Source organism: Castor canadensis, chromosome 8 (genome assembly GCF_047511655.1).
Source record: "Castor canadensis chromosome 8, mCasCan1.hap1v2, whole genome shotgun sequence".
Classification (NCBI taxonomy): Eukaryota; Metazoa; Chordata; class Mammalia; order Rodentia; family Castoridae; genus Castor; species Castor canadensis.
In genome coordinates this window covers 15,402,185-15,417,695 of record NC_133393.1, presented here as the reverse complement: position 1 = coordinate 15,417,695, position 15,511 = coordinate 15,402,185, and the positions used below count along the sequence as shown (strand labels likewise).

At 43.2% G+C, this 15,511-nt stretch overlaps 1 protein-coding gene across 1 annotated transcript; it reads right to left on the bottom strand.

Annotated features, from left to right (window-relative positions):
• Positions 1-997: 997 nt before the first annotated feature.
• Treml4 (triggering receptor expressed on myeloid cells like 4) lies at positions 998-11,714 on the bottom strand. The gene is given in 7 exon segments (XM_020157308.2): positions 998-1,970; positions 2,356-2,465; positions 2,467-2,471; positions 9,123-9,180; positions 10,591-10,668; positions 11,073-11,408; positions 11,552-11,714. Coding segments are annotated over 7 exon segments (810 nt in total). The 5' UTR covers positions 11,613-11,714; the 3' UTR covers positions 998-1,808.
• Between the last annotated feature and the right edge of the window lie 3,797 nt (positions 11,715-15,511).

The following is a 15,511-nucleotide window of genomic DNA, read 5'->3' as shown; positions in this document are numbered from 1 at the left end:
AAAAGATTGACTTCAGCCATGTACAATTGAAAATCCAATAAAAGGAGCATCAACACACTCATGTTTATATTTATATATGATTTTATTATGAAAACTTCCAAGAACACCGAGGGATAGAGACATCTAACACACACATCCCATGGCTTCACTGCATTTATTCTCACCTCCCACTTTTTCCTTGGCAAGATCAACCCATAGGTGGTGCTGTGGACTTCATATAGATTAGCAGGAAGCACATGTTATCTAGTCATCTAGATTAGTGGTTCAAGTGACATAGCAGCATTAATTAGATGTCTGAGATCCTACAAAGCAGCTAATCCCACCTGGGTATAGATCCTAGAGGAAGTCGTCCATGATTCCATAAGAGAATGTGGTGGCAGCTTGAATATGAAGCGTCCCCCACAGGCTCGTGTGTTGGGGACACGGTTGCCAGCTCAGGGGCTTTGGGGAAGTGATTGAATCCCGAGGGCTCTGACCCAATCAGTGGATCAATCCCTTCATGGGTTCATAATAAGGGGGCATTGTGGGGAGGTGGGGACAAGTAGAGGGAAGGGTCTAGTTGTAGGAAGTAGGTCACTGAGGGCTGTATATTGCCCTGGCCCCTTCCCATATTTCCTTCCTTTGCTTCCTATCTGCAATGGGGTGAACAGCCTCCTTCTCCACACACTCCCACCGCCATGATGTCCAGCCTCACCACAGACCCAGAATCAATGAAGCCAAAAACCATAGCCTGAAATCTCTGAACCCATGAGCTAAAATAAACCTTCCCCTCCTTAAGTTAATTATGTCAGGCACTTTGTCACCATGATGCAACATCTGACTAAGACACAGGCATTGTTTGGGATTTGGAGAAGTGAGGGCAAAACAACATAGCCACCTTAGTTCTGAATGCCGCACTGTAGGGGAGGGGGAGTTGCACACAATACACAATGGAGTAAGATGCAGCACTGAAAAGCAGTGGCCTGGGACACAGCCAGCAATAAGTGAGACAAGTATATGAAAAAGTTTCATCACAAATTATTTTATACATGTAAAAAATAATCACAGAAAAAAATTAGTGCATGTTTTGCGAATACAAGTTCAATTTCAAAACTGCATATGAAATGCATTAGAGTGGTTGCCTTGGCAGGGAAGCAAGTAGAAATAGGGGATGAAGATAAAAAGAAAAAATTAAAGAAAGAAGCAAAAGTGTTCCGTGCACAGATAGTTGATGGCTCTGTGGTATAAACTAAAATATCTGTGAATAAACTTCTGTATTTGGCCCTCCCACATAAAAAGTGTATGGTGGCCTTTGTTATGACTGCATGGCTGACAGTCAGTCAGTTGTTCATGGGGACACCCATTCTAAGCATCCAGTACCCAGACTGTACTGGATGTTAAATGTCCTGAATGTGACTCTGGCCTAGTCTTATTTGATGGATGTGACATCTTTTCCTGCTCCCTAAACAATGTTCTTTCAGCTGCAGTCAATTATTCTGTGTGTCCAACTTGGTTTTCTTTTTTAGGCTATGGAATTTCTTCACAGGATTAACATATTGAATATTGCCCCCCTGAGGTCATATCTTATTTGTGGATGAATGTTTGCCTGGCACCAGCTGAAATAAGGAGAGAGAATCAGCCCTAGGAAAGAAGGAGCAGGTGTGGAGGTGGGGAAGATGCTATGCTGGGTGTTGGGAGGCACAGACCCAGAGACAGTTAAACCTCCCGTGAATGGTCACCTTGAGGAAGGTCAAGGCTTGGGTAGTGAATCTTGGGGTGCTCAACACAAGGATGAGTTGTCTCCCATTGGCTTGGACATAGGCTTTTCCTCACAGTGTTATGGTGTCCAATAGCTGGCGAGGGGGAGGAAAATAGGTATTCCTCCTGTATCCGGAGATGTGGCTAAATGCACCCAAGGGTTGCAGGGCCTGGTCTGGAATGTCGTAATCAGAAACCTCTATCATTGCTGTCCCCATAGTATCCTTATGGTCCTGAGGAAGAAGGATGAGGAGGAAATTCTTAAGTCCAAGTGAATCCTCTCTCTGTCCTTTTTCCTGCCTCTTTCTCTCACCTTGGCCAGTTATCTGATCTCCTCCTCCTCCCTCCTCCTTTCAGCTGCCCCTCCCATGCCCCTAAGCCCATCCTCCAAGCACTCAGCTTTCTCCTCTTGCCCTTCCTCCTCTTCAGAGACTAGGGCGGAGCCTGAAGATGAGGACCCCAGTTACTTCTCTTTCTTTGGGGTCCCTTTCTGAGAGAAAAGCAGACGTTTTAAGAAATGATCGATATTTCCATTATGTAGCATCTATGAGTTTACCTGGCCATCTTTTTTTTTTTGGCCAATCCTTCCTGGGTCAGGAGTGGCCCCAGCCCACTCACCTGGCAGCACCTATAGCCCAGGAGCATGCACAGAGCTGACAGCACCAGGGCCTTGACCACCAGGAGTCCACAATGCACAGAGGCCAGGAGCCCAGGGGAAGGAAGAACTTGAATTCCTGGAGGGAGGGAGAGAAAGGAGGGACTTGTGCAGGGATGTCGCCTGTCCCTGAGTCAGGACCCTTCTGACTGGAGCCCATGTGCATAAAGACCACCCTGAGAAGACTCTTAGGAACAACGGACACAGGGCTGGGAGGTGGAACCACATGGGGAGGAAACCTGGTCACGGGAAGCCCAGAAGAAAAATGCAGAGGGGGTGGGGGACACAGGTATGGAGGCGGGAGAATAGAGCCCCAGGAGCAGGACTGCTCTGTGACCGGGTCAGAGACAGGGCCACCAACTGGTCCAGAACAGAAGGTTACTCCAGCTAGCCAGCTAGGCTGATCTGCTGGGAGGAGGGGGTCCCCAGAACCACAGCACTGGATCCCAAGAGGCTCCTCCCTCACACAGTGGGGCTATCAAAGAGCATTTGCTCCTTTGATATTATGGTTATTATAGGACTGCCGTGTTCATTTTAGACATTTTCAATTAATTTTTCCAGTCTGACATCTGCTTGAGAATGTCCCATTCTCATGGGACATGAGAGTGGTTGAGTATAATTCCTAATTCTTGATATAACTGATTTTTTTACCCTATGATTTGTGCATTTCAAGTTTTCTATAAGTCCTTTCTCTGATACATCATAGTCAGCCCTGGGGAAATAGTTTGAGAGACCTTATCTTGAAAAAACTCTCCCCATAAAAGAACTGGCGGTATGGTTCCAGCAGTAGAGCATCTGCATAGCAAGCATAAGGCCCTGAGTTCAAATCTCAATGCCACCCACATCTGAACAATGGGCCCTCTGCCCCACTAACTTGTGATGCTGCCCTATTCATAAAGAATGTTCCCACTGGGCGCTGGTGGCTCACACCTGTAATCCTAGCTACTCAAAAGGCAGAGATCAAGGGGATCCTGATTTGAAAACAGCCCTGGGCAAATAGTTCTGAGATCCCATCTTGAAAATACCCAACACACACACACACACACACACACACACACACACACACACACACACGGTTGTCAAAGTGGCTTAAATGGTAGGGCACCTGCCTAGTTCAAACCCCAGCACCGCCAAAATTAATAAACCATATGCGGACCTGGTTGGGACCCTTCATTGGGTCCGTTGTTCCATTGGCCAGTTCTTGCACCAGGACTGATTGCATTGCTGCCTGCAGTATCACTTTGTCTTTGGTAAGACAAGTACTGTCCTATACTTTTACCTTTTCGTGGTTGACTTAAATTTATCAAGCCTTAAAAAAATTAAAGTTGTGTTTGAGATTATGTTTACAGAATTGTTAATTTGGGGGAAACTGAAATCTTTATATTATTGAATCATCCAAGATCATGGTTTATTTCTATTTATTCAGATTGCCTGTGGTAATTATTAGAATTTTAAAATTTTTCTCCAAAGACATATTTATATTAATTTTCCCTAGAAACGTCATAGATGTTGTTACTATGATGAATAAGAATCTTATTTTGACTAAATTTTTCAAAGTGATTATCCCTAATATGGAACTACTTTGGTGGGGGGAGGGGTGTGAACTCAGGGTCTTACCCTCTCCAGACAGGTGTTCTACCATTTAAGCCGTATCTCCGGCCCTTTTTTCTTTAGCTAGTTTTCATACAGAGTCTTGTGGTATTGCTGGGGTAGCCTGGACATTATCATTGTATTTACACTTTCCACATAACTGGGATGATAGGCACCACACTGCCTAGCTACTTGTTAAGATGGGGGGGTGGTCCTAACAACCATTTTCCCTGGGCTGGCCTCGAACCACAATCCTGGTCTCTTCCTCCAGAATATCTGCGATTCCAGGAGTAGACAACTGTGCCCAGCCCTGCTTTTGGTTTTTGTCAGTTGATCTTGCATCTGTCAACCTTGCCTAGCTCTTTCATGAGCTGTAATAGTCGATCGATTCTACTTATTTTTTCCAAGTAGTTGATCATATCGTCTGTAAATTGTGACGGTATTTATTCCTCTCACCTAACCTTCTTTCCTCTTACCTACTATCCTGTTCTTCTATCATTGGCCAGGGCCTCTAGTATGATACTAAGCATTAGGGATAGCTATGGAAGTCCTTAGTTTGCATTTATACTTCCTCCAATCAGTAATATTTATTGTGGTCACTGGAATACAATCTTTACCAAGCTGTATTTTCCTGTTTCTATTTTATTAAGAGTATTTCCTTACAATACAAATGTACGGAACTTTTCCAAATACTTTTTTAACATCTGTTGAATTCTCTTCTTATAGTTTATTGACTTGGCCCACTTACATCAATAGATTTTCTAAAGTTGAGCAATCCTTTCAGTCCTGAAATGAACCTCACCAGATCACAACACACTGTTTCTTAATACACTCTTGAATTCAGTCAGCTAATATTTGCTTTAGTTTTGATGCCTTGTTCACCATAAGCTAGAATTTTCTTTTCATTGTCCATAGCTGGTTTTGAGATTATGAGGACACTAGCCTCTTCAAATGACCTAGGCAGCTTTTGCTTCTTTCCTATTTTCTGCAATGTCTTGTATAAAGTAGGAGTCAAATGTTTCTTAAAAGTTTGGTGATAACTATAAAACTGAGTCTTAAATCTTTGAAGATAGGTCTTTATCTAACATTTCAGTTGTTTTGTATTTATTAATACAAAAATTTGTTTCTTCTATACAAATTTATTTTTTCTTGTATTAATCTTAGCATTTTATAATCCTTATAGGAATTTTTCTAGTTCAAGGATTTTGAAAAAGAATCTGTTCAGGGCTGGTTGCTGGTGGCTCACGCCTGAAATTCTAGCTACTCAAGAGGCAAAGATCAGGAGGATCGCAGGTCGAAGCCAGCCCAAGCAAATAGTGCACGAAAACCCTATCTCAAAAAACCCTATCACAGGAAATTGGCTGGTGAAGTGGCTCAAGATAAAGGCCCTGAGTTCAAGCCCCAGTATTGCAAAAAAAAAAAAAATCTGCTCAGGATTTATTTATTTAAAAAGCCTCGTAGCTGGGCATGGTTATGCATATCTATAATCCCAGAACTGCAGGAGGATTTACTTACGCCCGCTTTATTGGTCCCTTTTCATCTTCTTCAGTTGAGGGGTTGACTCATTAATTTTTGACCTTTTATGTTTTCCAACAAATGTACTTAAAGCTATTGATTTCCTCTCTAAATTCAGCTGAGGCTTACAAAATTTGACATGGGTGGATATGGGATCAAAATATATTTTATTATATATTTAATGATTTACATAAGAATATATAGCTTCGAAACGTCCTCATTTAGCCTTACTTCTCTGGTGCATTCTTAATTTTGTTGCATTATTTTGGAGAATATATTCTGAGTTTTTTTAGTTTTTCTTTAGTGACAGTGCTGGGAATTGAACTCAGGATCTTGTGCTTGACAGGCGGGCACTCTATCACTTGAACCACACTTACAGCTGGAGAATATATTCTGCATCACAGTAATGCTTTGAAATTTATCTAACCTTTTCTGGAAATATTCTCTATGTATTTGAAAGAATGTATAATAGATGCTTTTGCTTATGTAGAGTGTTTTATATACACATACATATGTATGTGCGTATCTATATGCAGTTTATATATTTGCAAGTATCTTATCAAATATTTATGATTTTCACTTATATAGTTGAGACATTTTAAATATGTAAATGCATACTTCATATATTTATGAAAATGTTTAGAAAGGTAATCTATTCCCATAAATATATATCATTATGTACATAATGTATTTATAAATGTTATATAAATGACGTAATACCTGCTTTAAATTTAGATTCCTCTGTTTAATTTTTGTCTTGTTAGTCTTCGATCTTTTGAGAGGGATGTGTAAATTATTATCCTGATAATGTTGCTTGATATATTTTATGGCCAAATGTAGAGGCACATGTATGTTTTATTACAGTTCCATTTTCTTATTCAAGTTTGGCTCTTATTAGTATATGGTATATATCTCTGTGTCATAATATTTTGCCTTAAATGTTTTTGCTCAACATTAAGGTTGCCACAGTAGTTTATTTCAGATAAGCCAGATATATTTTTTCAACTTCATTTTTTGTAAATATATCTCTTATAGCAAAATAGTGTTGGAATTTTTTTTTTAACTCAAGAGTCTGAGAATTTCTTTATTTTTGAGTTTAACCCACTTAAATTGATTGGGATTGCTTTATGTTAGGACTTATTTCTGCCTTCTTATTTCACTTTCACTATTTACCATGCTTTATTTTTTTAAATTATTTTCCTACTTCCCTTTGGATAGAGTTTTACTTTGCTGGTTTAAAAGATATATATATATTCTAGTTACTTAGCTGAAGACCTAGGTCTATTAATGCCTTAAACTTACCAACAAGTGCTTAACCATCTTTTCAGGGCCTTCTGGTCCTCCTCGATCCGTGAGGACATTGTCTACAATGGTATTCTTCAGTTGTCATGGGTATATTTTCTGTTTTTGTTCTAGGTTCCTTTTTATAAAAAGGAAAGAATGACAAAAATAAACTGTGCCAAAGTGCTTGATCACACTCACTTCCTGGCCTCTTGCAGCATCTCCTGGATGTGTTTTTCAGCTTGATTCCATACTTTCTCCAAGGGTGTTTTCATGAAGTTCTCTGCATGTGACAAACCTTCAGAGGCTGAGAAGTTCCAGAGTACTCCAACTACACATTGGAAGGACAGTGTGGCTGGGTAGAAGTCCTAGATACAAAGTTCCTTTCTTTAACACTTTGAAAATAGTAGCTGTCTTCTTACAGCCAGTGGTTCTGGTTCAAATCAAAATCTTGTTTCTTTGTAGTGACTTGAAACCTTCAGAATGCTGTATTTGGGGCTTATATGAATTATGTCACTGAGTCAGAGCTCTCCCTGACCATTCTTTTGGCCAGAATGGCCACATAATCACACGTTCAGGTGGAACCAACCTGCTCCAACTGCTATGCCAGCCAGAAATAGTTAAGAATTCAGGGTCGGCCTGACTGCAGGAGATCCTTTCCCACATTTCTATCAGGATTTGGATTCAAATAGATGTCAATGAATAGAAAATGGATCCCATGGGTGCAGTACCTGCTATGCTTCAGCTGCCTTATCTATAAAATATAAATTTTTTTAAAAGAACGCTGTGTTTTTATGTTCTTACATAATGGATCTAGGGGTGTATCTGTCTATCTGTGTCTATAAGTGTTTCTTTTTTTCCTTCCTAGGAATATATGAGTGTTTTTAATCTGCGATCTTTCCTTTTTCTATAATTCTGAAAAACTTATATTTATTCTTCCCTCAACTATGTCTTCCTTTCCATCTTTTCTCGCTCACAGGGATTCTTTCCTTTTTTCTTTCTTTTTTTTTTTTTCAGTGCTTGAGATCAAACTCAGGACCTTGCACATGCTAGAAAAGCCCTCTACAACTGAGCTACATCCCCAGCCCCTCTCAGGGATTCTTAATACCCCTCCCTATGTTAGTACACCTACTTTTCTCTTTCACGTCATTTAATTTCTCTTTGCTTCTTTTTAAATCTCATCCTTTTCCAGAAACATTGAGAAAACACCTTAACTTTTCTTTCAGTTTACCCTCCAGCATCTATCCTTTATTTCATGTATTATTATCTAGAATATTGTTCAGAACTACTATTACCAATTTAGCTCTTTCTCATCATTTTTTGCATTTTGGTAGAACTGGCTTTTGAGCTCAGGGCCTCATGCTTGCTAGGCAGAGGCCTCTTGCCACTTGAACCACTCCATCAGCCCTCGTGGTTCTTGTTCTTGGTTCACAGTTTATATCTTCCCTTACTCCTTGAGCCAGATCAATCGTATTTCTTGGAATTGTTGTACTGAGGCTGTGCATTGGATGGTTTTATTGTTTAGTGGTTGTCTTTCTTTTTAAAGCTGTAGTTCCTCTAAACTGTCAAGTAATTTTTGCCTACGAATTCAGATTCTTCTGGGGTTATCAGATACACAGTCTGGTAATGGAGAAGAGTGAAAGCTAAGTCTTTTGGCCTAATAAATGTTAAAAGTGGGAAAGATAATCCTTGAGCACAAGACTGTAGGCACCCCATTTTCTGCCATTCTTATCCTATGTTTGGGGTTTCCTTTTTAATCTCACTGGGAGATAGTCCTTAGAGTGAAACCTTCCTGCCTGGGAATGGGAGCAGAAAGCTAGGGAGTCAGTGCTTACAGGTGCTTACTCATCTATTTCCGTCAATCCTTACTGCTTTCGCTGTACCTCATGGCCCCCCAGAGCACCCTTGACCTTGGCCATTGCAGTTGATTTCTCAGTGAAGAGAAGGCCTCAGTACCCGTGAAGGCAAGGGTAAAGAGAAGTGAAACAAATTCTTCTCACCTTCTGTTTGCTGCTACCATCTGCCCCAGCCTGTGGTTGCTCTCCACACCCACCATTCAACACACACCAACACAGCCTCCAGTTCTCACATTTTCCAGGTTCCATTTTAGATCATTCCAGAAATCCATGTTCATCTGTCTTTTCTGTAGTTCCTCCAACGTTCATAACCTGTGTCTCCCTCCCCATCTCTCTGCTCTGTCCAGGCTCCACGAGCTGCTCTTCAGTACCCTGTGCCAACCATCTTGAGAAAAACCCTTGAGTCCCCTGTCCCCAACTCCCAGACTGCATGAGATATTTGGACATCCCTGCTCAGGACCCTCCCTCCTGTGAGACCCCTGCCTTACCTGTGCCTTGAGCCATTGATGAAAGGGTCAGAGGTCCCCTCTGGAGAAGTGATCACAACTAAAGGGACACAGAGAAACAGTGGCTGCTCAGAGGACCAAAATAAGGACTGAGATAGGGTCCCAAGAACCATGACAGGAAGTGGAGAAGGGATAGAACCAACAACTCAGAGTCCCTCAGGCCAAGGGAAAGTAGACCTGAGATTTTTTTTTTAACTGATACTAAAAATGTCTGCCCATTTGTGGGGTGCCACGTGTGTTTCAATACATGTATGCATTATGTAATATTCAATTTAGAACAAACCTATGTACTCAAACATTTATCATTTCTTTAGGTTACAGCATTCAAAAAAATCCTTTTTCCTAGATTTTCTTTAATAAAGAGTATGTGATCATCTATAGTCACCCTACCATGCAACAGAATGGCAGTTTTTCCTAACTAACTATACTTAGTGTTCTTCAGTCAAACTTTCCCCATCCTTCCCTCCCTCCTGGGAACCACCATTCTATGTCAACTTCTATGAGATCAACTGTTTCACCTTTCACACGAGTGAGACCACGTGGTACTTGTCTTTCTGTGCCTGGCTTACTTCACATAGCATAGTGATGTCCAGTTCCACCCATGTTGTCACAAATGACAGGACTTCTAAAAGGTATTCCGTGGTATACCTGTAGCACTGTTTTCTTTATCCACTCATCAGTTGATGGATACAGGATGTTTGCATTCCTTGGTTATTGTGACTAGTTCTGCAATAAACATGGGCGTGCAAGGGTCTCTTTGACAGACTGATTGCACTTCCTTTGGATATAAATACTTAGTATTTATCCAATATGGATGGATGGACCATATAGTAGTTCTGTTTTTAGTTTTTTGAGAAGTCTTCATGCTGTTTTCCACAGTGGTTGTATTTGCACTCCCAACAACAGTGTGCAAAGGTTCCCTTTTCTGCATGGCCAGCGCTTGCCATCTTTTCTCCTTTTATTAACAGCCATTCTTGCTGGAGAGGGGTGATACCATTCTGTGTCTTTCATTTGCATTTCCCTGGTGATTAGTGGTACTGTGCATTTTTTTGTGTGTACTTCTTTACCATCTGCCTGTTTAGATTGGGCCTATGATCTTTATAACTGTTAAAGCCAAGCCTGGCACTTGGGTCCAAAGGTGACAGTCTCTCCCCAATTTGGTGGAAAGTGAGGGACAAGGCTGAGACACCCAAGTCTAAAGTCTCCCAGTGCAGGTGTGACTCTGAGGACACTGAACCCATCTCATAAGAACACAGCCAGTTTCATGATGGGATTACATAGTGTCTGTTTATCTCCCAATGTCTTAAGCCCTGAACAGCCCAAGCCCCAGAGGCAGGCCTCCTTGGTCCCTCCTTACCTGAATCTCAGGATCCCCAAGTTGTGTGGCCATCCCTCATTCCTACACACACACACACACACACACACACACACACTGAGACTCCAAACCTACCTGGAAGCCAGGTGGTGTTCCATACAGGAGACGTGGTCCATATGGGAAATGTGGTCCCTGAGGGAGACATGGAAGAAGCTGAAGAGAAAAGAGTGACAATTATGTAGAGATCCAGAGAGAGAATGAGGTCTGACCCCAAAGCTGTGAGGGGACATAGGGAGCTCAGGGCCAGTCCCTCAGAATCCATCATGCCAGCAGTGACCTACTCCTCAAGTCTGCACACCAGAGCTGTTGATGTGCCTGTGTAAGAAGGATCAGAGTGAGACTCCAGTTTTCTGTCCCATAAGCCCTACCCTGGACATGTCTTCTCCCCAGCTGGGGCTAGAACTGGCAGGAGGGGCAGAGATAAGAACTCATCTCTGGGGACAGGGCTTCTCAACTCCTAATAGATCAGTGCAGAAGGCCCATCAGGATTGGGAGTGAAAGAGGCACAGGACAGGAACAAGTGGCATTTCTCCCTAGGAGAGGGAGTATTTTCTCACCTGGAGACACCACCAGGCTGATGTTTCTGAAAACAGTGATCACATTTTGGGAAGAGTTGAAGCTTCCACACCAGTAGAATCCTGTATCCTCTTCCCTCAGCTGGATCATGATGATGATAAAGAAGCCAGCTTCAGGAACATCCCAGATTGTATGTCGAGACACCTCAGCTGCTATCCAGGGCTGGGATGTAGTGACCAGTCTGGTACACTTATTTGGAGCTGTCTGATGACACCAGTATTTCAACACATAAGACCCTCTCTTCGGCGGGTACTGGCACCTCACAGACAGCGTCTGTCCGGCCACTTCATGAAGTTCGTCTGTTGCTTCCCAGGAACCTGGGCCACAAACACTCAAGTCAGAGACCTGGCTGGATCTGCCCCTCACAGGACTGGGGGGAGGGAGGAAGGAACAACTTCTAATGCCCACCCTGGCCCTTCATCCCAAGCCTCAGCCCCTTGCTCTCCAACCTCCATCTCACCTGAGACCAAGAGCACCACCAGCACAGGGTGCAGCAGCCTGTGTGGATGTCCCCAGGCCATGCCACCCATCCTGTTTCTGTCAGAGGAAGAGAGGGGAAGAAGCAGAGACCTCTGGGCAGAGGAAATCAGAAGCTGGATTTGATTCCTTCCCATCATTCTCAGCATCTCTGAGCTATAAAGACTGAGGAAGCTCAATGCCTAGATTGGGGAAGTAGGAGCGTGGGAAGGCGAGCACTGTGGGCACAGGGGAGGAACAAGAGCTAGGTCTGGATCAGGGGCCACCAATTTTAGGGTCTGTGTCTGGGCCCTCACATCTCAGCCCTACCCTAATTGTTTGGCTTCCCTTTGACCAATTTCTTCCCATTTCTACTCCATGCCCTCACTTTCCATGGGGGAAGCTCTGAGGATGCTTGAGAAGAAACCACGGTGAAGTACAAGACTGTTCCTCTTTTCTTTCTCTCTGTGTCCTCTTTATGAGAGGTTAGAGGCTCTTGGAGATATGCTTAGTGTCCTGGTCATGGTCTCCAGAGAAAGACAAAGGACCTTCTTCCCACACAAAATGGTGTAATGATTAGGGATGTTTGGGGTGGGCAGACTTCAGTTCCAGGAGTTGTGAGGATGGCCCCTGGGAAAGATGGGGCCAGGAAGAAAAGAGAGTGCTGAGCAAATATTATCAGAGGGGAAAGCAGGAGGTGATGGATCAGTTAGGGGTGAGAAAGAAGGAAGGGAGGAAGTTAGAGTTGTCTCAATCAGTGTTTTTTGGATGAACACATGAGTGGGGAGAGGATGGAAAATTCCACCATGTTAACACTGTATGTGTAAAACTATATGGAGAAAAAGTAATCACCAGGGTTAGAACAATCTAGTAACAAAATAAAGTGATATTGGATTATAATCCAAAGTATAAAATGTATATCATGAGTCCAGAACAATTTAAATAAATGATGGAATAAATAACCAACTGAAGAAGAGATGAATCTCCTGTGCATAAGGACGCTCTGGGCTGGGACGTGGCTCAAGCAATAAAGTGCCTGCCCAGCAAGCACAAGGCCCTGAGTTCAAACCCCAGCACCGCCAAAATAAATAAATAAATAAAGACTCTGCTGTGGTTGGAAAGTTCGTATTCACCCAAAATCCTTCTTCAAAAGTAGATTCCAAAAGAGCTGAGACCTTTTGAGAGTTGATTGGATCACAGAGCTCTGCTCTCATGAATAGAATTGGTGCCATTGTAAAAGAGACCAAGGGGAGCATGGTCATCCCTTCTGCCACCTGAGGACAGAGTTTGCCCTCCATTCTGTGAGAAGCATATGATTTGAAGCACATGTTCCCTAAGGGTTTGTGTGTTGCCATCCAGTCCCCGGGATGGCAGCATTGGGAAGTAGTGTGGAACCTTTAAGAGGCAGACCTAGTGTTAGTCCTAAGACAACTGAGGCATGCCCTTGGAAGGAACTATCGGCCTCCAGTCTCTCTCTCTGGATTCCTGCCATTTGATGCCACATGCCTTGAGGCCTTCACCAGAGCTGAGCTGATGCTGGCACCAGACCTTTGAACCTCAAGATATGTGATCTAAGTAAGCCTCTTTTCTTTATAAAGTAGTGTCTCAATATTTCATCATAGTATCAGCAAATTGCCATCTTAGAAGCAAAGAGAAGCCCTCACTAGACCTGGAATCTACCTTGGACTTTCCACCCTTCAGAACTGTGATAAATAAATTTCCATTATTTATAAAATAGCCTGCTCAGATATTTTGTATAGCAGCGCCATTACGCTGAGGTAGATTTTAAACAATTTATATACTTATTCTGCTCTCAAGGAGGGGAGCACAGTTTCCTATGGCCTAAGTGTGGACTGTGCAGAGTAACTTCCTTCCAAGAAATGCAGTGTGGAAAGGGTAGAAGGGCAGACAAGTGGTAGAACACCTGTCTAGCAAGCTGAGGCTATGAGTTCAAGCCCCAGTACTGCAAAAAGGAAGGAAGGAAGGAAGGAAGGAAGGAGGAAGGAAGGAAGGAAGGAATCCAGAGAAACCACCACAGACAAGAGAATGCCTAAGGAGACATGAGGACTAAATGTATTGCGGTGTCCTAGATGGGATTCTGGGACAGGAAAAGGAATGAGGTAAGGACTAAGGGACTCTGAAGGAAGTGTGGATCTTGGTAAACAGCAATGTGTCACAGAAGCAGTGAGTAAAGTATTGGCTATCAGCGGCCGGGGGAGATGGAGGATTAGGGAGACGTTTGTGAAAGGCCACAACATTTCAGTTAGACAGGAGGAAGAACTTCCAAAGATTTATTATACATCCTAAATAACGACAACAAATACCTACCTGAAAACAGCTAAGGCTTCTCACCACACACAAAAAATAAGTATGTGGGGTAATGCACACCTTCTAGAACTTTAGTCAGTCATTCCACAATGGCTACATCCCTCAAAACATCATCCATGCCACAAGTGTATGGTTTTTATCTATTAATTAAAAAATAAAATAATAATGTATTGGTTGGTTCATTCATTGTGACAGGCATACCTTAATGTGAGATGTTAATGGCAGAAGTTGGATTTGAGTCATTAGATAACTCTGTAGTAACACCACAACTTTTCTTTACATCTAAAACTATTTTAAAATAAAAAGATCTGTGGTTTGGAAGTGTCTCCAAAGGCCATGTGTTAAAAGGATTGGCACCACCTGTGGCACTATTGAGGAGTAGTGGAACCTTTAAGAGGTGGGGCCTAGTAGAAGGAAGTTAGGTCATTGCTTCCTGGATACCATAAACTAAGCAGCCTCTTCTGCCACATCTCCCATCAAGATGTACTGTGCTGCCTTAAGTTCACAGTAACAGAACCAAGGGACCATGGACTGAAACCATGAGTCAAAATTAACCCTTTCTCTTATTAACTGGATTGTCTCAGATATTTGGCCAGTGACAGAAAGCTGACTAACACAAGAAGTTTGTTTTTTTTTTTAATGTATAGAGAGTATTTACACAAAGGTATTTTTAAATGCTTGATATAACAAAGAAAAGAAAAACAATGAACCTACTTTAAGTGCAAAGAATTCTAGCTGCAGCTATGTGAATAGTTTCTCTAGGTCTGCTTGCTGCAAGGACTGTATAGATCCTGTGGGTGTCAGGTGAACACCCTGGATTTTCCAAGTTGGTTACATCAGTGAGCTCTCCATAGGTGGGTTCAGTCTTCGTAGTGCCCTCTCCAGGTGACATGATTGGTCTTCTCAAGATCCATCAAGTGCCTGGATCTCTCTGTCCTGGTCCTGCTGTGGAACAGGGTCCCCAGATCCCCAGGGAGAAGGAAAGGGTGACAAGAAGAGGGAGGAGGCAGGAAGCTGGAGTTTCTGAGGAAAATGACCGGGAGGCTTCTCTGGAAGCCAGGAGGCAACCTAGGTAAGAAAGAACAAAAGAGAAGGGAGGGTCTCCAGCTACTTCCTGCCCATGACCCAGTGTCCTCCCACTGGGCTGAGAATAGTACACCCACCCTGCCTAAGGGCCTCTGCCCTCATAGACCCCATAACCTAAGCCTGGCCCTGTCTCTAGCCCCTGTGTGTCCAGTCTGCCCAGGGCCCACTCCTGACTATCACTCTAGTTGTGCCTCAGACTCTGCTGCTACTTGTCCCACCCAGCAAACTGGTCTTGCCAAGGGACCCACACATGAAAGGTCATGTGGATGGTTCCAAGCCTGCAGCACTTGGTGGCCTGCTGCACACGGTGGCTCGGGATCCTGTGCTGTGTCCCATTGTCCTTCCTCTACAGCTGCTCTCATGGCACATGAGCCCCACCCTGCTCCTCCCTGGTTGTTCTTGCCTGCTTGCTGGGTGGGGAGGACCATAGCACCACCATCTCATACCTGTCTGGTTGTGCAGGCTGAGCTGAGAGAGAGCATGGAGCCACCCCAGGCTTCACAGAGAGCTGGCTTTTGAAACCTGTCCTGGAGCACACACACAATGCTTT